General features: G+C 40.0%; 1 protein-coding gene and 1 long non-coding RNA gene across 5 annotated transcripts in view; one reads left to right on the top strand and one right to left on the bottom strand.

Moving 5' to 3' along the window:
* The window catches only part of PPP1R13B (protein phosphatase 1 regulatory subunit 13B), a 72,589-nt gene extending 58,374 nt beyond the window's left edge, over positions 1–14,215 (bottom strand). For 2 of the 4 annotated variants that reach the window (XM_083837338.1, XM_083837337.1), the window contains exon 1: positions 1,993–2,230. In XM_083837338.1, coding sequence (XP_083693464.1) covers positions 1,993–2,118 — 126 coding nt within the window. In that variant the 5' untranslated portion in view covers positions 2,119–2,230. Of the gene's footprint in view, positions 1–1,992; positions 2,231–12,685; positions 12,842–13,860 lie in introns of those variants that run through there. The other 2 variants (XM_083837340.1, XM_083837339.1) reach the window with 2 other exon arrangements.
* Positions 14,216–14,307: 92 nt separating this feature from the next.
* LOC310900281 lies at positions 14,308–22,136 on the top strand. Its single transcript, XR_014584967.1, has 2 exons — positions 14,308–14,728; positions 14,818–22,136. It is a non-coding gene; the product is annotated as an uncharacterized lncRNA (long non-coding RNA).
* Positions 22,137–22,253: the final 117 nt, after the last annotated feature.

A 22,253-nucleotide genomic window follows, 5' to 3' on the forward strand; every position in this document is an offset into this window, starting at 1 on the left:
TCGAGATCAAAACAGTAGCTACATTGGTACAGTCCTCTTTCCTGAACTCCATTTCTCCTTAAACTCAGATATAAATAGTTTGATAAAATACAAACATGATTTCCACTATTTGTCACATCTCCAGCCCAGCATCCTCTAAACTATATGGTTCAGAGTTAAGTGGGGAACTCTGGTACAGGACGAGGTGTGGCCCCAAAGCTCCTGGGGGAAAAGGAGGGAGGAATCGCTGTGACACTACAACCACCTCTCATCATCTAACACAATTCAGTGCTCACATTCACAGCTCTAAATCTTCCCTATCTGTCAAGGTGATCAGTACATCATAAAACAAATGTATGACAAGCTTGAAACAACAGTTCACCAGCTGATGAGATATGAATAGTATGTTTAAAAATACTATTAAATATTTTACTTTCCAAATCATTAAAGAAGACATGATGCTGAAGAACAATACAACTGTAGTTCCTTTAAAATTTGCAGTAAACTCAGGTGAACTGCCAACAAATTAAAAGCAAAACCAAATTAATTCAAGATGACTCAGCTTCAGACATCATTTTATTAAATATGAATCTCAGCTTTCCATTCAGGAATAAAAAAGAGAAACTGTATTCAAACAGAAAAGTTAAAAGCAAACAAACACACCAAACCCTACAAAACAGGACCTCCCCCTCAAAGACTCAGGATCCATATGTCAGATTAAAAAGCCAAAAAGAAAAAAAGTATTTTAGTTTTTCTGGGTGGGAGATATGTGGAGAAGTCTTATTTAAGGTTTTTGCATGTGGGAATTAGCAGTACTATAAAATACTATAATATACTTTGAATGACAACTCATCATGACAACACAAGACAAAGCTGAAAAAGAACTGAGTTAACCGTGAGGTTTGGGGTTAATTTTCCTGAAAGAACAGCTGAGCCTTCGAAGTCTGCATGCAACAGAAGCGTCCCACAGAACTTGTATCAAGAACTGAGTGTTCTCAAATTATTAAAAACATTTTGGCCAAGGCTAAGGAAAGGGAGGTGCTGATGTTTCTACAGTCTTGTGTTCGACCTTGTCAACAGCTACTGCAAAGTCATCCAAACCCCACTGAATTCCAGAAAAGCCTGACCAAACTACTGCATAGAAAATAATCTCATAAAAAAATTATAGGACACACACAGATTTGTGCCTTTTCATTTATGAGTTTTCAAAAGAGAAATCCATACCACATAAAAACCGACCAACTAGAATAGGATCTTCACTGAAGACATGTCTTTGGTCAATTAATAAAGACTATTTGTGGCACTGAGCACCACTTTTCCATTTTACAAACAAAGAACAACTTTTTTTGAAGTCTCCAGACCCACACCCATATGTAAAGTTGCAACCGGAATCAGTGCTACTCTTTCCTTTAATCTTCAATAGATCAGAATAAGAAGGGACAGCCACAGATTTCTCCCAGGGAGTGGAAAGCACTAACAAAATACTGATTGTTTAGCATACTGCTTCCAGGGAATACCAGCCATTAAATCTTTGAGATCTGGCTTGGTAAAAATGTAAAAAGTGAAAAGAGAATATATCCTCTGGGATTCAACAGGCAGTTTGCACAGTTTTCCTTCCATCAGAGTGGAAATTGCACATAAAAGAAAATTACTCTTTCCAGTCCATTTCTTCAGTTTTTAAATGGAAGATTTAAAAATTAAAAGTCATTCTGTTTTGCTCTCAGATGTCCATTCTGTCTGAATCAAAAAAACACAACACACACACAACAATATCCACCCTTTTCCTCCCCCAGCCCCTAAAAAAACCACCTAACTGAACTTACACAAGGTAAAATTTAAAGTTTCAGATATTTCATATACAAAATAGACCCATATAAGGCAATAGTCTCTGATCTTAAAGGAAAAATGCCACATCTCTAAACCATTATAAGAAATCACCATTAAGTTTTACAAGACAAAACCCACAAAATGTATAATTTTACAGTAAATAAACAAAAAGCAAAGTAAGCCCACCTTCTTTTTTATAACTCTGTCCTTTGTCCAGTTTTTAGAGTTAAGTCCAGTCTTTTCTGATAGCCAAGGTTTCTCTTTTGATGTTTTAATAATATTGTGAAGAACCATCCTTAAAATATTCTTCATGTGTAAATAGTAGTGAATAGAAATGTAACAGTGCAGAGCTAAAACCTAGAGCAGATTCTGTGCAACAACTACAGTGAAAACCCACTTAAATGGAGTATTTTTGGTCTACTGGCATATGAATTCAAGCAGCGGTGACGAGCAGTGATAAGATGTTCTAAGGAAACAAGACAGGCCACAGTTGTGACAGGAACAAGATAGGCTAGATCAAGTTTCGCCTAATTAGGCAAGGTTGCAGTAGGGGAGTTCTGCTGTCCTCTCATTGTGCAATAGTCATCTTTGTTTGATGTTATAATAATGAAAAACATGAAGTATTCATCCGAAGTAAATTTACATATAAGGCTCTGTCTGTCTCAGGAGAGACAGAAGTGATTTTTTTCCATTGAAGGGGGCAAAGATACAAGCGCAAGTTGAAAGAGCAAATGATGATAACACCCATCAAAGACATTTCCATGATACTTTTCCTGAAATCAGTGAAACTTTTAAAGACAACCAACCAGCTTAAAGACAAAACAACAACAAAATCCACCGTGTATTTACGTCTAAAAATACTATAGTTCAAGCGCTACTCCATTCTTGGCAGAGTCTTTCTTCTTGCTGGATGTAATTCAAGCAGCAGAGAATATAAAATGGTAAACTATGTTTCTGATTGCCTCTTCATGTCAAGGGACAGGGAATGTTTATCATCATTCGTGTCAACACTACCCAGGATCCAGAGTGAGGCACAGACAGAGATGGCACCAACAGTGCATTTAGCTCTCACTCTACCACTGCAGGAGCAAAGCGTGTTCTTCTGCCTGATCCATTGCCTTAATAGAGAAAATACAGAGAAAGAGCGAGCAAGTGACCCAGCATGAGGGGGATCAAAAACACACAAAGAAACCCACACTATGAAAAAACAACAGAACTTAAACAACCCATCTCTCTTAGAGCAGATTATAAACTACATTTTCTGTGTAGCACCTTATGCGTGAACTGCAGGAGGGAAGAGTAGTAGGTTCTCAGTTTAATTTGTGATCCACAGAACTGCTACATTACCCTTCCCCACGAGCAGCAGCAGAAGGAAGAAAAAACTGGTAAGGTTCCATATTTAGCCTGCTTCAGCATTCAGAAATAGCATTGTCCTCCCTTAATGCATTTTGTCAGAAATGCAAACACTCTGATCCCATGCAGTCTTCCTTCCTCCTTAGCAAACAAGTACCGTTGATTCTACTGATTATATTCCCAGTAAACCTATCATTTCAGATTTCTAAAATGCAGCAACTTAAAAAAAAAAAATTAACCTCTTAGGAACTGAGGACATTTTAAATAAATTTGGAACGGGAGAATGTTTCTTAAAAGGGAAGGGTTGTTTTGCTTCAGAAAGGATGGAAAAAAATCTAAGCTGGTTGTTCTCCAAAAACAGATCGTATCTTTATCTGCCAGAAAAACAAACTGTATCACATGAATAAATATTTGAGAGGCAAAGCTGGGCCTATATTAACACACGTTGTGCCCATCTTCCAACTGTTGCTACTAGCTGAATGCTTCTGAACAAAAAAGCAAAGTTTATAAAAACCTTACTTGCAAATAGGAAGGCTTAGCATACACGTGTGTTTGGGAGGTAATATGGGAGGGTCTAAATCTAAAGCCCACAATCCCTCTGGATGATCAGGATCTTTTAAAAGAAACATATGAACTTAAAAAAAAAGACATGTCACTGGACTTCCTTCTTTTATCCTGTCATCCTCCCTTTGGAAGTAATTGAAAACATCTGTACATACTTTGTTAAATCAGATAAATAATAAAAGCCATACAAGCACAGTGTAGCCCCTTCCTTTTTCTCATATGGTCCATAAGTATATTGTCTCTAAATCTGATCCAGTACAGTTATATGGCTGACTGATTTGTAACTGTTACTTCTAGGAAGGAAATTATAAATCTAGGAGGGAGAGGGAGAGGAAGATAAGGATACCACAGCTACATCCTCTGGTTGCGTAATGTATTATCAGCCTCAAAATTCTAAGTTAAAGAAATAAGGGGATTCCTCCTCCCCACAGCACGTAAAGAGGTTTTGAATGCTCTAAATGAAGATGAGGTGCATGAAATTTTTCATAGGTAAAAATTCTTATATTAAATGCAGCGACTACACAAGGTCCAAGAAGACTTGCCCCGTGCAACAAAGCTCATATTCAGCAATGCTATACAACTGCAGATGACATAAATCACTCAGCAGGAAAGTAAAATGCAGTCTATGATCCTACTAAAGCACTTCATCATAAAGACATTAATGACCCCTGAAAAACACACGGAATGATGTAGGAAAAAGAATATAAAATAGAACTGGAAGTGTAATTCCATAAAACGCAGTTTTACATCAAATGCAGAACAGAAAATTACTTGACATAAATCTATAGATTAAAACTGGTAGATGTGAGCGGCTAATACAGGCAAGCAACAGACAAGCATAGAGAACTCGAGCAAGAATTCGGAAGAATTAAACCCCAACACCGCATTTATAGTATCATTACATTTAAACCTCACCTGTTTCGGTAACTTTGATTCCACTTCGCCACCCAAACTCCCTTTCACTATTTTCAGGTCTTTGCTCCTGCTATACAAGCTTTATTGTAAATGCCTAACAGGTGCAATTTGTTGATTTCAAACATGCTTAACTACAAACCTGCGTGATTGCACAGAGGGCCTCTAAGCCAAGCTTGTCCACACTAGCGGAAATTTCAACTAAACAGGCACCTTAAAACTTCCAGATGAAAATTAACTTAAAGAGAATTTGCACATACAGTAAGAAAATCAGCTTGTTTGCTTTATATACAGTCTCTTTCAGTTTCTGCAGTGTAATCAATCAAAAATCCACGGATCATACTGGGGAAAGAAAGGAAAAAAAACGAAAACTCACACATTTATGATCTTGTTTTTCAAAGTTAGTTTTAAATTAGTAATACTTAATGAGACAGGTACCTAGATTTCCTTATCACTTCCACTTAAGCAAACTGACAGTTTAGTTTACGTATTTCTGAAATCTATTTTACTGAGGTAAAAACTTCATGTTCTATTACACTATAACAACTGTGAGCTCAAACCTATGTGGAGGATGCAATGTAGTGAGTGTTTCCTTTTTCCCCAAAGCTTAGAGAAAAATCAAAGCCATAAAAGAATTTCATTTAAATATGTCAAATATGTACATTTAAATATACACACTCAAAAAATGTTCTTCCGAAGAAGTCATACTTAGCGTGCTTTTCTTGGGGTAGGGGAAGATTTTCTCTCCTTGCTGCCCTCCAGACGATGCCAGAAGCAGGGGGGCTTTCCTAGCCCCCAGCATGCCAGGGGACTTGTTCCAGCCAGGCTGCGCACCCTGATGCACACACACCTACCTGCACAAGGACACCCGTGCCACTGTGCCCGCTCCCGTATCAGAAGACACCTTATCCTCAGAAGAAAACTGTGGTACTTGACAGAAGGAGGATGACTGAGTAAGTCTGGCCCCCCTTAGGGTGGCGAAAGGAAGACAGAAGGATGATGAAGGAATTCAGACACGATCAGGATACACTCAGCCCTGAGCGCTGGAAGAGGCTGCTGAGACCTCACTCCTTGAAAAATTTCTGTATAGTTTGTGAGACAGCAAGATAAAGCTGATCAAAAGCTTTTTCCTGCTTCTGAAAGGTACAGGCAAGTACCTGCACACCCCTGATTGAGCTCGCTTATAATTTTGTGCCATCAGTACTTCCGAGCTCTGGGAGAGCAAACAATAGTACTGGGTTGCTCCAGGACACCCTTTTTCCTCAATCGGCTAGGATGGCTGTGGATAGGGGCAGCAGTAAATGGGGATAATGCAGTAGCATCTATAAGACCCAAATCACAAAGGCTTGTTAGGCTGTTAGGAAAACTCCAGATACACAAAAATACCAAACTGTAAACACTGTGTAGTAAATTCTTTGATTTAGTGTAGTTTATACATCCCCAAAATGCTTTTTCTGGCTGAAGTTTCATAATGTAAAAACAAAAAGCCTATATAAAATGCTATCAAAGAAATCTAAAGGTTGGCAAGTGTGAAAGTGAATCGAAATTCAAAAGCCTTTTTATCTCTAACAAAAAATGAGCAAAAGGACATTAGTTGACACATAAATTATAATATTTCAGTGTAAGTATTTGGGTTGGATCCCAAAAGCACGCTGGGGTCAATAGAGCAGCTTATAGCTCAAACTGATTTAAACCTAGCTCAGAACTTCACCTCCTATCAGCACTACAAAAGCAAATACTACTGCTATCCATCATCCAAAAAAGAAAGGTAAAGAAAGTGCCGCAGTCAGGAATTTGGGCTGGGGGAACGGGCTGCAAGCAACACACTCAACTGCTTTGTGTCAATGTAAAGCCTTAATTCTTATGGCATATTCCCCGTAATCAAACGGAGTCCTGCTGAAGTGCTGGTAAATGACAACAAAGCAGTAAACACACCGCAGCATCGGTACTCCAAGAAGCTAGTCAGAGAAAGGACTGAAAACATTTCCCAGTGACACAGGCTAGTAGACACCAATCCACGTAGCATGGTTTTTAAAATGACTACATTGATGCTGACATGATTAAGAAGTGTAAAGAAGGTGAACCATTACAGATCTTTTTCCACTAGCAGAAAACCATGATTCAGACCTGTAGCGAAAATTTTCCAAAACTCAGATAACTTGGGACAATAAAGCAGTAAGACAGAACATTAAGCATCAGGCATGCTGAGACGTTCAGAGCTGCATGCAGAGATGAAGCTGCATACAGAGATGAGTTTCACAGTTTATTTTCATAAGACACTGTTTCAGGAACTCAGTCATCTCCCAGAGTGTACATACAGTCCCACTGTTTGGAGCCTGAATAGTAATTAACCTATTCGTTAGCCCATTCATTAGCCTGCAGAATCATACAAAACTGTTTCATTTCCAAGAACTTGCTGGTTTTGAATACACAGCAGGAAAATCTAACCTCCCTCTGTCAATGCATCTGCACAACGACTTGAGCTCTGACGACCCTGCTTGACTATTTCTAATAAAGCCAAGTATGTAACATAGTCAGAGATGGTAGCTTCTATGCTGACCACATCAGCACACAGTGTGTGCTCCGGCTGATGTGTTGTTCTCTCTGCAAAATCCTTGCAGCCTGAGAACAATTTTACAAACACTAAATATTCCACAGAAACGTGCAAGTACCCTCTCCTTACGTATCTTTTCAAAGCAAGTGTCTGAGCTATCTGAATACCCGTCTTTGGCAAGATTGGATGGACTCAGATTTTGACCTGTATTGGTTAAGATTTTACAAGATAGTCATATACTTTCTGAAGCCTGTTTTATTTTTCTTCACTCAAGAGTAGTAAGCTTTGAGATGAGAAAAAAGTTGAGCTCCATTGCTAGTATCACCTTCAGAAGAGCAGTAAGAATGCCAACAGATGCAGCACTGTCTTGAACCACGTCAGACAAACTGCATTAAGAAAATGGATTAGAGAAGGATTTCCTCATGCAAACACATTCAAAGCGTATCTCCAACTTACACTGCACCTGTTACTCTAAACTAAGATTTAACCCAGCTTTCTGGAGAAATTAAAAAAACATTTATATGCAGGTAAGACTACACTTAACGGCTATGGTAACCTTGCTGGTCTCAGACCACCCTGTTTCTCTCCCTTAAAGATCCAAGAGCAGCACAAGCATTACTTTTTTCCATATATTAATAATGCAGCCCTGTTTTCAATCCAACACTAACTCTCAACAATCCTCAGCTGCTCACCTTTGGAGATCTAGACAGATATACGTATTTTTTCTTGGGGGGGGGGGGGGGGGGGGGGGGGGGAAGGACGACAGTGAGGTTTGCCTGTGTCAGACTCAAAAATTGACTCCCAGGAGAGGAGCAGAACACGATTAATTCAAATGCTAGTTAATGTGTTGCACTTACGTGCATGAGGTCAACCCATAGGATTTGGGATCAGTAAAATCCTCCTAGATCAGCCTGGCAGAGCCCTGGGGCACCGCACTGTTTTCTTGTTTTCATTTCAGAGAGCTGGGAAATTTGCCACCTGGGACACAAACCACATACCAAAATCTTCTACACGTATCTCAGCGTACTCGTGCACTACCCTGGAGTTCTTTCAGGCTGAAAATCCCGACAGTGTAATCTGATAAAAGCGATTACGCCCTTCTGGCAACCTCCGCGTTTCTGCCCTTTCTTGTGCTGGTCCCGGTGCCTCTCTGACCCCGCAGCGAGGCGGTTTCAGTGTGCTAAGCTGGCAGAAAAGTACCCCGACAAAAAAAAAAAAAAAGCAAACAACTTCCTGCTGAGTTAGCAAAGTAAAGTGGCTCAGTAGTGATTCAGATAAACACCAGCGCACGAGAGGAGGCAGCAGGGAAGGCAGGCTCACAGCAGCCCCTGCAGTGACACACACACCTGAAGCCTCAGTTTCCCCCAGCCTCGATTTGTCAGCCATAGTTTAGTCATGGGAAAGCTGAAAACCTTTGTCACACTTAAAGTGGACTGATACAGAGGTGAAACACACCGTCTGCAGCAAGTTTAGATTACATGAACTCTTGTTACCTGCTGAAGTTGGAATTCCTTAAATAAAATATCAGTTTTTACAGCTGCAGTCTCCTCACCCATAAATAGAACTCTGCTGCTAAGCAAAGCAACAAATTGGAAATCAAAAAATCTTAACTGTACTTCCAACTAGTGAAGGTCTAGGCTAAGTTATACTATGAATCTTAGGAGATGAGAAAATAATGGGCAGAAGCCAGGAGAAATATAATACTGCAAAGGGAAAGAAAAAAGGGACAGCAAAGTAGTGGCCTCCACCTGAACATTACACAGTTTTTTAATTTTATTTTCTTTGGTCAAAACTTCTTCTGTATTTGCTTCTCCAGACTTCCTCAAAGACCACACATTTCACCCCAAGTCCTCGCTTGCTCCTGTTTCAGGGAACATAGATAAAGCATTACTGGATTCACAAGCCAAAAAAAGTAAAAACTCGTGAAACCGCAACTGCTATTTCTGAAGATCTCTGCAGTGTAGTAACATTGCTCAGTTTAATTTCACTGTTCTACTGATATAGCAAGTATTAAGAGAACAAAATTCAAGGTATGTTGCTTGGGGTCCAGCTTCACCACCATACGACTAACCTGAGTAACCACCCTAGGCTGAAACAGGCAGATTCCCCCTTCTCTGCCGTCCCTCTCAGCCAAACAGCTTGCTCCCTCCTGTACTGGCACGGACAATAAAAGTCGTAATATAAACTGATTTAATGCACTAGCCTGGCAAATTATGCACATACATGTGCGTACATATATATCTTCAGCATTCTTTGGATGCATTTTTTATTATTATTTAATTTTTAGTGCTCTGGATCGGCTTCCTAAGGTGAGCAGTACAGCGTGCTCAAAGCAAATGGTGGGAATGGGCAGCAAGGAGCAAGGAAGAAGGAAACAGGCACTTCCACTGGCCACAGGAAACGGTTAATCCAGCTCATCTGTATTGTGAAACCTCAGCCTTGAAAGGAATCCAGTCGCCCCAACATCCTACTGCACCATCGCGATAAACCTGCACGCTCCAGCACAGGCGAGATTACACACACTTGCTTCTGAGCACGACTGAAGCAAAAGGAGAGCGTGACTTAAAAGCTAGGTGAAGCGACTGAAAATTCCAGTTCGAGACTATTATTTTTTTTTTTTTAATTAAGCAGTTCATACATTTGCTTGTCCTTTGATTTGTTACAGAATTTACACTTTGTCCCCTTGACAGCGTTATGGGTTTTGACACTCGAATCAAACCCTGAAGGACCGCGTCCCTTATTGCACAACATATTTCTACTATTACCTGTCATAAAAAATTGTTTTCAGACACTCAAAACACTGAACACATTCAATTGGATATAATCCTTAATACATTACAGATTCTTACACGCTGCCAAGTTTAATTGATTCTAATGGCAGACTTCCAAACTACCAGAAAAATGTACCTACCAACCCAACAACGTAAAGTGTTAAAATTTTATAGTATTTATTTGCTTAAAAGTCTTGAAATTTAAGAACCAGTGAGACACAGGATACAAGACTAATGAAAAAGATGCTCATGGAAGAGACAAAGATATTTTTAATTACCTAAAAATAACATCTTCCAATTTAAGAAAAATAAAAAATGAATTTGCTGGGGTCTGGCAAGATCTAAAAGTCCCTGAATGTTTAAGAAGATAGAAAAAATCTGAGCTTTGATTTTAACATAGAGCATTAGACTGCAAATTCTTCTTAAAAAGACAATGTCTTTATCCTACATATGAGCAACTCTTAGCATGGTGTACATACCTGTACATTAAATTAATATAAAAATTAGAAGAATAAGCTAGAATGCTTTTTATAATATAGTAAGAAGGCTTGTTATTTTACATCAAACTAACTTGTTAGATTAACATAACTTGATTTGATGGAGTGGCATTTTGCTTTCAAATAAGTACCTGTCCTCTCTAAAGTCTGTAATGGACAACCTGATCCACATTAGTTATGAAGAGAAACTAATAAATGTGATCATTTGCCTCAAAATTTTCTCGTATGTTTCACTGGAATCCACAAGCCTCTGTTAAGTGTATTTAAATGTTCTATTATCAGAGTAGCCTACAAAGCATCCCTTTTGTTGACATGGTGAAGGCTGTGAACTTACGTCTACCACAGAATAGGCCATATTCTGTCATCCTAAGAAAACTGTGACATGATCCGAAAAAGATGAAATGGCCTTTAAGCTTTGTTGCAATAAATAACTCCATTAATAATGGCTGATAAACTTGCAAATTATTCTCGACAGTCAGCTCAGATTTATTCAGCAAACAAGGATGATATCAGTACTGCTGATAATTATACAGCTGTGAATTAATTGCAATATATTTTATCTCAGCATCACTGAAAATTCCTAATACTAAGTGTATGACAGTGTACATCTTCCTTTAGACTTACACAATGTAGAATTATATTAGCAGTGAGCTTTCTAAGCAAGAGAACAGTGGACACTGATTTGAAAATATTTTGCTTTTAAATTAGGAATAAACAATGATCACTGTGGGCTTGCTGGGAAAGGTCTTAGGCTCAATACATGATAAATGTATAGTCATTTGGGAAAATAAATAAATAAATAAAAACCCTTTTTAGAATTCACCTGGAAGACAGCTTAATTCAAAAAGAACCACTGCAGATACCCATCTTTGGTTTTTGTTTTATCAATTGTTATCTATCTTCACAGATCAGGAACACGTGCAGCGATTAGGGAGATATTAATGCACACTGTAATATTCAAGATCCACTTGTGTACTGTCTAGTCTAATATAAAATATGCCTCAGGGATGATCTTTCAAGAAGAGCCGCAGTTTCACACAGAATTAACCGAAGTGCAGTCCACATCCCATTACTCTTTGGAAGCCAAACTGTGTTCAGAACTAACAATAAAGTTGTTTTTACATTTCATAAAAACAAAGTAGAGTAAGCAATATGGATTTATATAGATCCTGGCAGCAAAAGAAATCACAGATGATGAAACCTTTCATAAGTAATTCTATTCCCACATGGAAAAAAAATAATCCACCACACAGGAAAAGGGAAAAATAAAATAAATTTAAATATAGATAGATAGATAGATAATTCAATTTTCTATTCTCCAGATATGACTTCTTTCTTAAAATTGACAGTATGGAACGTAAAAACATTACCAATCCAGAAATGGCCTCAATAAAGTACTTCAAATGTGATAAATACAAGTCACTAAAAAAATGAGAAAAGTTGGATACTTTTCAAACATTTCAATTTGTTGACAGAAAACTGTAGCTATACCCACTTGTTACAATTCAATAATTGTAGTATTATTAGTCTGTCCTCCTCCTATTACTATATACTTTTGCTAATTATGGAAAAAAAGAGGATCAAGGAAAACACGCTTCTGTGAATTTGAATACAAGGAATTCCATCACAGAACAAGTTAGAGTACAAGCTTTTCCCTTTTCAGAATAAGAAATCTCCCCGCAAAAAATCATCCAGTACTACAGCCACATGTTCAGATTATTTTGATATTATATGCTGACTACTCCAGTAAGTATTTCTCCCCCCCTCCTTGCAGTCCAGAAATAAAATACTTGAGATAAAAACCTGGCAGACTAATGGCACTGTTAAAGTGTCCATTTAAATGCACATACTCCCAACTACCTTATGACAGACAGTCCATAACAGCATTTAAAAGCTCTTCAGAAAGGCAAAATATTTATTATTTTAGGATTCAGATTCAGTAAGCTCTAATCTACATTACTACCACTGCAGCAAGGTAATTTGTTTTTATTAAAACTCAGCCGCCAGTATTAAAACGCTTTGAAGTACATTTCAAAAACATAATACAAGTCTGAATCTTATAACACTTTCAAATAACCACAAGCAACTGCTATATTTAAACAAGCACGAAGGCAACAACACTGGCAGAAACACTCATCCAGTAGTTTAAAAAAAAAAAAAAAAACACAAACACAAGAGGGACTTCTACAGCAAGCCAATCGCCGCACTACGGAAGTTATGACATTCACCTGAAACGCACACGAGGCAGCAATGGGAAGCAAATACATTTCTCATGACCTAGCCTGTCATTGGCACGCCGGGCTTCCAGTAAGAATGCGATGAATGTAAAGCACAACCCGAGGTGCGCTGGAAGCCGAGAGGGCTGACGGTCATCTCGGCGGTGCTTTTGCCAGCCGACGTCCAGCTGGAGCAAGTGCGCCGATACCGAGGAAGAATTTCGGGATTTTGGTATCCGGAGCGAGTTCGCGGGAATTCTCTCTCAGTATCGGTGTTTTGGTACCTGGCAACTGGCAGCTGAGGCACGGTGACAAGCTCGCCATACTGCCTGCTTTTAAATCGCTACCTGGACTCTCCAACCTGAAACTTTACGTCCAGCTCAAGCTATTCACTTCCTTCTCTCGGCCTCGAGGCAAAGGACCCGATACCCCCACCGAAACCCATGCTGCTGCGGCGTCTCGGCTGCAAGCACTGCAGAGGACCTGTAAATAAAACCCTCTTTTCGAGCGGAATCAGCGAAAACACGTGAGCCCTTCCTCGGAGCATCTCCTGAACCCATGTCTGAGAGCAGGCAGAGTTTGAGAGGGACCCCCCTGACAGGAGGGACCCCCCTGACAGGAGGGACCCCCCTGACAGGAGGGACCCCCCTGACAGGAGGGACCCCCCTGACAGGAGGGACCCCCCTGACAGGAGGGACCCCCTACGATCGGGGGACACCCAGGAGGGACCCCCCTGACAGGAGGGCACCCAGGAGGGACCCCCTATGATCGGGGGGCACTCAGGAGGGACCCCCCTGACAGGAGGGACCCCCAGACCCGTTCGTGTCTCGGTCTCAGCCACGAGACCCAGGCTGGCAGCGGGGCTCCCCGCGACCGGGGGGGGCTGCAGCTGCCGTGAGCAAGCGGCGGTGTCACCGCCTGAAGCCCAGAAGGGAGCCGGGCCGAGCCAGAGCTACCTGCCCGGTGGGAAATAATATTAATTAACCCTAAAAATTTTTTTAAAATCGGTGTTTCGAAGTGGTTAAAAAAAATAATAATCACCCGAACCGAGGAACAACCGCGCCCCCCCCCCCCCCCGCAGCCCCCCGCGGACACGAGGGGGCGCCGGGGGCCGGGCACGGGCGGAGCCCGGGGGGTGCCGCGGCCCTGGGCCTGCGGCAGGGCGGGCTCAGCCCCTTCCCACTCACCGGCATCATCGCCGCCGCTGTCGCCGCCGTTCCCCAGCCAGCCCCGCTGCCGCCGCCGCCGCCGCCGCCACCACCGGGCCTCGCCCGGCACCGCCGCCGCTCCCCAGCCCGGAGGCCGCCCTTCTCGCTCGGCCTGGCGGCGGTGACAGGTGCCCGGCGCGCTGCTCGCTGCCCGCAGCGGGCGGAAGGAAGGGGCCCAGGCGGCGGCAGCGCCCGGCTCCCAGCGCCCGGCTCCCGGCTCCTAGCGCCCCCCGCCTGCCGCCGCCGCCGCCGCCTGCCTCCTGCCGCCGCTTCCTGCTCCGCCCGCGCCGCGCCGCCCCGCCAGGGGTTAACGGCCGCCGCCGCGCCATTGGCCCGGGCGGCAGCGCCGGGGGCGGGGCTCGGCGAGGCGCGGGCACGGCGGAGGGGGAAGGGAGGGGGGAGCGGCGCGGGGGCGCGCGTCGGGGCGGAGGGGGCGTGGGGAGCGTGGGCTGAGGGGGGCGGCCATGATGGAGGGGGGGGGGGGTGTGCCCAGGGTAGTGAGTGGCGGCCTCAATCCGGTCAGCGTGCCGCTGCCCGTGGCTGGGGTTGGACCCAGGTGGTCCTCAAGGTCCCTTCCAACCCAAACCATGCCGTGGTTCTGTGATTTCGGTACAAAACCCCACCTAACAGCACTCCTCAAGGAGCCTGGCATCACGCTCCACCACGCTCCATTCTCCTCATTAAAAGCCAGCCTCGGTTCCTTCGCTTCTCCAGGGCCTCTCTCTGTAGAGCTGCGGCAGCAAGATGAGAGTTAACAGCTTGGAAGGAGCCAGGCACGACGCGAAGTCAAAACAGCACCATATGTTAGTGCTGCCGCACATGCGATGTAGACAAATTTCATATTGTTGTGAGTCTTAAATCCCAATCTGGAAAACACATCGACCTACACCGTTCCCGTCAGTGGCTGATCGCCAGCCTTTGTTACTTTGCTTGTAGATCACTGCGACAGATCTCGGCTGGGAGTGAAAAAAAAACATTAACTTTGGAAGTTTTGGGGAGGACCTCAGGTACTGCTTGCGTAGGTCTCTGAGGTTAAGCACGATAATATCAACGAAAATTGCATATTAATCTCAAACATGAGCTTGTATGTTAAATTTAACCTATACGGTAAGATTCTGTAACAGATAGTTGTGTAAATTATCTTAATGCATATGTGCCTAAGACTTCACGACGTGTCCCTGTCAGTGTACTTGCGGGATCTGGTTTGAACGTTGTGATAGTCAAAGCTGCTGCTTCTCTTGGTCCTACAGGAAAATCCGATTAGCATCACAAGATAATACTTTGTCGGTTTGAAATTATTTTGCAAGTATTATTTGGACTGCTACTAGCTGACAATACCCCTATTATCATACTCAGTTTCTTGTAAGCTATGATTCCACCTCCCACACACAGCTTTAGAAATAGGTAAGAATATGATACTTCTGACCTAATAAATAACTTTCAGATCTACTGGGAATAATGGTATTAATTCTGCAATTAAGCTGACCTGAAATAAAACAGGCTATAAGGGGCTCATAATTAAATTATCTTAAAACAAAACAAAAAACGTGGGTGGAGTTATCTTCAGCAAGTTGATATTGAACCTTAGTGAACAAAAGAATAACAGAGAATAGAAATTTACTCTTTTTCTTAATACTTGGGGTGAAATTCTTAATTTTAGCAACAAGGGATTTGTGAAACTTTGTCACAATTGTTCTTTAAAAGTTACTGTCTCGTTAATTAACCAGGTTAGATATTTTTTTGTTAACTGGAGATTCTTAAATTATAGTTTATAAATTCTTTGCAGGTATACGTCATAGCTGACGTTTCCCTGTTTTCACTGATTGTTAATGCAAGCTGAAATACTAAAAATACTACCCTGGTATTATTTTCCCATTGCATTGGCAGGAGTGCTGACACAATGAAAATTGGGAGAACGGGGTGTAGACAGTTGCCACCGGGAAGGCAGGCACTCCTCCATGCAGTGTCTCCATTGGAATAATGGCCTCTGGTATAAAACCTTTGTCAGCCTTTAAGACAAGTTGCTTTTGGCTGGTGCAGGTTCAACCTATACAGCAACCAGATAGACTGGATACTGTGGACTAGGAGGAAATGCCTTTAAAAGGTCTAGTACATACTTTATATGCAAGTCTGCTCCTACTCCTATTTCTACTTGCCTTGGGGAAGACAAACAAACAAACACAAAACCTATTGCTTCATCCCTTCCCATCTCCACTTTCCCATAGAAATGATGAAAAAAAAAAAGTTAACCAATCTTTACGAATCATAAGACTGAAAACTGTGCCTGTACTGTGGTAAATTAACATCTTTCTTGCAGAATAATCTTCTTGAGAATTGCTCTTTTATTGGCCAAGAGGCAGAGCAGCCATTATAAAACCTTCTGATTCCAACTATTCCAACTTAAAACGTCTACAGGTGTTTTGTTTACTGTGAGAAGGAAAATGTTCGCTTGTAATCGTGTACTTTTTTTTTCTTCCATGATGCCCAAGCATTTCCATACCAAACTACTGGTCTAACTGTAGAAATTACGTTGCTTGGCCAAAGGGGCCAATGATACCTACAAGTCAGTTGCCTGTTTTAGATAAGTGAGGTTGTGTGAAAGCAGACATGATTTGAGGAATGCCTGAGCAGATAAGGTAAGAGAATTTATCTGTGGAAGCAGATAAAGCCAGAGATGCAAAATCCAAGTTATTTGCTTCCCAATACATTCTTTGTGAGAGGTACTCTAAATTCATGGGCCTTTTTCTAAAGTAAAGTAAGTGCTTATGCTAATTTGTTGGTATTAAAACATATTATGCAAATACCTGGTCTGCTTGGTATTAAAAAAAAGGCAAAAAAAAACAACAACAGAGCAACACTATTTAATTTCTGTTGAAGCCACTATAGCTTAACAGATCTTTGTTCAACCTATATTCATTAAAAATGAAGAATTGCTATTGCATACTTGCAGTATAATTAATTTTTGAGATTTGGGCTGAGCTCTTGTTTAGCTAGAATTTGAAACTTGATCAAAATGTATGAATTATCACCAGTATTTTGTGAAAATAATGGCTACATAGAGAAAAAATATCAAAATATGTTTTGTATTTAACACAGATTTATTAAAAAAAAAAAGTATATTAATTATAGTTAGTAAATTGGCTGGCCTTTTATATGATCATGCACAACATTCTTAGGAGAAGCAGAGATTCCTGAAGATGCAGATGGGAGACTGGACAACTAATGAGCTTTTTCACAAGCACTCTCGACAAGGTTCCAATTCCTTTTGGTGTGTGCTTTGTTGTTTGTTCGTTGTTATTTTTTAAGTAGCTAATGGCCAAGTTTTCAAATGTACATGTTTTCAGATTTTTAAAGCTACCAGGTCTGAACTTCCCCCGCTCGTTTTTTTATGCATACATAGGAGGATGGAAATGAGTTTTCTTGCCTTCTCGGATCCAAGCTTTCTTCAGTTTTGCATTAACTGGTTGAGGTGCTTTTCTGGAACATAGGAAAATGTTTTCAGGCTTTGGAGGTGTCACAGGAAAATAAGTGTTTATTTTTAATTAATTTAAGACTTCGTTATGTGGGGGATTATTTTAAATAGCAGGTACTCCTATTTATAGACAGAAAGAAATGTTCTCGGAGGTCAAACATTTAGGGTGGGATACATCTCTCATCCAACCTTAGTAATTTAGAAGTTAGACGTGTAGTCTGAATCCATCATCTGGGCTCCTTCTGTAGATAAGCTGGGATGGGAGGGAAGGCAGAGAGGCACTTCTGCAGGCAATTCATTCCATTCCGAGATATTCATCCCACTATCTAAATGTCTTGGTCTTTGAAGGTGCCTATCTCGTATTGATTAAAGATGGAGCCTGGATGACTAGCTGAGATTAGAGGGGAGGCTTCTAGATAGCCACGGTTAGGGTGGGTTTCCTCACTTCTGGCTGAACAAAATCTCTAAAAAGTGAGTACCAGCGGGTTAGGGTTTTTTTTGTCTTTGTGTATTACAAAAATGTTAATCTATTCTTTTTAAATAGCTTAGTGGATTACTTTATTACATAATACAACTCTCTTTCCAAAAAGTAGATTTTGTGTTTGCTGTAATGCAGGAGGAACTGGCCAGGAGCAGGTAAGCGATTTCAGAAGCTGAGTTTTGCAGGTACTTCTAACTCCCCAGGCAGGTGCAGTGTGCTGTACCAGATGATGCTGGTAGTTTAAAATCTTTACTGAAATACTGTGTAAAGTAAATGTGTGTGTCTAAAGGAAAGGTATTTTAACTTGTTACTAAGGCCTTTAGTAGCCTTTCATTCCAGATTCAAGCAGACTTCCTAAGGATGCAACAAAAAGGAATTGATACTGAACAATAGTCACACGCTGCCATGTTTGAATTCATGTATAGCTGGTGCATTCCAACCCCACCAAACCAGTTCAGAGATAAACTATAAATAATAACCTAAGGGAAACACTTTGATGTCTGTTTTGTATACAGTCTTTGAGACACGTGAATAGGAGAAAGATACTTTTTCATCCCTACCTTGTAATATTCTAAAGTAATGTATGCTGGACCAGATGACTAATGTTTTAAAGTTTGCACAGCACAATGCACACAGTGCATCACTCCGAAAAGGAGCATAATAATTAAAGCAGAACTGAAGCCGTGTGATCTGCTTATAGGCGAGCTGTGTGCACGTCTTGGGGATTTGGGTGTCTGATACGTCATGTGTTCCGGCGCTGCATTTAGTGGATTAGAGATACAATTTATGTTATTGTTTAAAGAAATTACATGCTTAATCCAACACACATGATGCAAGAAAGCATACTTAGTGGAGAATGCTTTGGCCTCATTGGGAATGTGTTGCTATACATTCTTATAAAATTCTTACACTAACAGGTATTGTTAATTTTTTATGGTGTAGCTACAGAAGAAATAGCTGTATAAGACATTACACACCATTCTTTTTACAGGTGCAAAATCTGCTCCCTTGTAATTTATGATGCAGAAAGCACTAACTATATTAGAAGGAGGAGGGAAAGCAGTAAGATCTCCTGGAAGAGGTTCTCTCTGCTTGTACGTTTAGGTTTACAGTCAGGCTCTCAAGATGTTTCTTTACAGTTTTAATTCTAAATGCGGCTATGTGTGGAAGCATTTGTGACTAACTAGCTGATGGGATGTTAGTTGAAATGATAGTTAAAGATGGGATAGAGTAACAAGTCAATCCTTCAGTCTTTATTTGTTTTTATATGCCACTTTGTTTTGCATGTATCACTTTCTAAAGTTTGAGGGGAAGAAGGATGGGTCATGTCCATGTGTTTCATTTGTTCCTGTAAGTCTGAAATTGTTCTCAGGTATCTCAGCTATGATTCAGTGAGTCAAGTACTCAAGTTTTCTTGACAATTTCTGTATTAAATGATTTAAAATACTCCCTCCCAGACAGAGGCCTAATGAACAATTCTGTGACACTAGATTAGTTTTAACCCCATGCTGCAAGAATGGTGGGCTAATCTTTAACTTTTCTATTAATCATCACTTCCTTGGTTAAGATAGGCAACTGCTTTATTTACTATAATTGAAAACATCCTGCTTTGCTTCCTAATGCTTACCGCTAGATCAGATGCCAATTTGTGTTCATTTTGTGTGATTCCCATACTCAAACGCAGTAATTCCTAATTTGAAATACGTTTCTTCTAGAATACATCTTACTGTTAGTTAGCTTACTTGAGGTAAGTACTCAAGGATTTTATATACACACATATATATGCTCGAGGGTGGATTTCAGCAATTACTGAGACAAGGTGATGTGCAAAGGAGGCTTGCAGAGAAAAACAATATTCACATATGGTAGGAGAATATTATTTCTTTAAAAAACAGACATTTAGTTTGGTTTATAATTTCAATCTGTTTATATTCAGTATTTAAACCACCAAATTATTAGGACTAGAGTACTGGAAATAAAAGCATTCTTTACCTTTTCTTGGTGTGTTCATTGATCACAGATTTTACAGATCTGAATGCAGAAGGTAAGTTGACTCCAAAAACACAGTACAGGGTATCAAATCTATTTAGATAAAATACATAGGTATGGTTTAAGATACACCTCTATGGAAAACATTTCTGTGATGTATAATGTGTTTAAAAAACATAAGTGATCACTTTTGTGTTTTTTTTTTTTTATTACGAAATGATTGTCAGAGCATCGCTGTTTTCTATACAGGTGTATACAATTCATTTTGAATCCAAGTTTTTCTATCAGAGACATCTTTTAGTAGTGCATTTTGATTGAAGAGCACCTGCACTCTCATAATCTTACCAGCAGATGCAAGCTAACATATTTGCAGTGTTCTTTCCATGTTATAAGTGAAAATACCCAGTGTTTATACCTTATTGATGCTTAAGGTTCATCCTTCTAACTGTATAAACATTGCTTTTCCAGGTAGGGTAATGATGTTCTAGGCCAGGGAACATTAATGAGAGAGAGGTTGGTGGTTGTTGTTGTTTTTTCCTACGTGCCTTTGGCTCATAACCTTCCAGAACCATATTTCTGGATAATTCCTGTTGTTACTGTTATGATGCCATGACAAGGTTTACTGAAATTCTTAACGGGATAAACATAATGTCAACAGCAAAGGGTGATGAACTGTATTGGCATTGATGGAACCCTCTTGAAAATGATTGAGTTAAAAGCCTTAGAAATTGTGACAGTAGAAAATTTATCAGCAGTACATGCTTAGAATCTATTTTAGGTTGATTTATTCAAAGAAGATTTCATAATATGCAGCCAAACTTCAGGAGATTGGAAAGAATGGAAAAGACCACGTTCTTCACGGTGGAGTACACACAATAATAATCTACTTGCTTGGAGATGATTAGATGCTACTTTAAAGGTTTGTATATTGCTTATGTCTCCAATTCAAAACCAGTATTTCTGTTCTGTAAAAGGATAAGCTGCAGCACAAGTTAAAGTAACTTGTCTTTTCTGTTTTTATTTCCATTGCTATATGAAAGTTCCACACAATTTTTTCTTGCATTCTGCTTCTGTCCTCCTAGACAGGCCTGAGTACATGTTTAAATTAGTAGCCTTCATTTAAAAAGTGGTGTGATAGTTAGCATTAATAAGAAAGAATGCATAATCTGAAAGGAAAGTAAAAATATTTTTGTTAAGGTACATTATTCTAAGAATTACTTAAATCAAAGTATACTAAAAAGTATTTATGTCTTAGTGTTTACTGAAACAGACTGAGATCCTTTGGTAAGACTGGTATGTCTGCAATTCTTAGCCTACTGAATGAAAGGCAAAAATTAATTTTTTGCTAGTTATTTTTTGCTAAAAACAAGTCTTGAGATTCCAACTGGGACCATTTTTTTTCAAGCTCTATCTGATATGATAATATCATGGAATACAACATGACTTACAAAGGACTATAAGGAGAGGACTGTAATTTCAGATACAGGGGAAGTTAAAAAAGGCTATTTTTGTGTACAAGTACACTCAAGTAAAAGATCTGAAGCGTCAAGACTAAAAAGTCATTGCTGCAAAACAGTATAGCTTAAGATTAGTATGTACATACTCAAGGTAAGTATGGAGTTAATCAAAAATTGGAAATGCTTCTAGTGCAGAGGGGGAAAAAAAGTATTCTTCCATGTATTTTTGGTCCTATATCAGATGTCTTTTCACATTCTATTCCATTCTATTAATCCCCTCTCCCCTCTTAATAATGTTCTGGTTGTATTCACAGTTTAGTTGTTGCAATTTTGCTTGTTTATAAAGCATTCCGTATGAAATACCTCACAACAGTTCTACTTAATACCTAAAGAATTCCCCCTTAATTGCAGTAATTCTTAATATTATCAAAAGTATGCTAAACACAGCAGGTTAAAACAAGAAATAAAGGACTACAACTGATACTGCATGAAAAATCTGTGTAGGCAGAAGTAGTCATCACAGATGGGATTCATTCAGTATACTGCTGTTAGTTCTACCACCCACAGAATCTTATTATCATTTCCTACCAAACGCAGTTCATTAGCTCTGAAGAAATCTCTATTGTTTGTTTCAGCAGATAGTTGAAGTTACTATGATGATATATGGATATTAAGTAGTTAAAGGTCATACCAATTAAAAAAATTGTTACTTTAAGTTTCTAAAGGTCATAATTAAAAGTGTTTTCATTTGATGACAACCAGTATAACTTCTGATTTAAAGAAACACTTGCAAACTTATCCTTTATTACTGAAACTCAAAGTATTCTTTCTACAATGATAGAGCATCAAGATGTTGTCCATTCCCTACTTGTTAGTTTCTTCTTCTGTTCCAATTAAATTTATAGTAGAAATTTGAGCAAGTGACATCCCGCCACAGAGGAAGGATGCAAGCTTCTACCTTTTTGCTGAAGCA

Source organism: Anser anser, assembly GCF_964211835.1.
Source record: "Anser anser genome assembly, chromosome: 5".
NCBI classification, from domain to species: Eukaryota; Metazoa; Chordata; class Aves; order Anseriformes; family Anatidae; genus Anser; species Anser anser.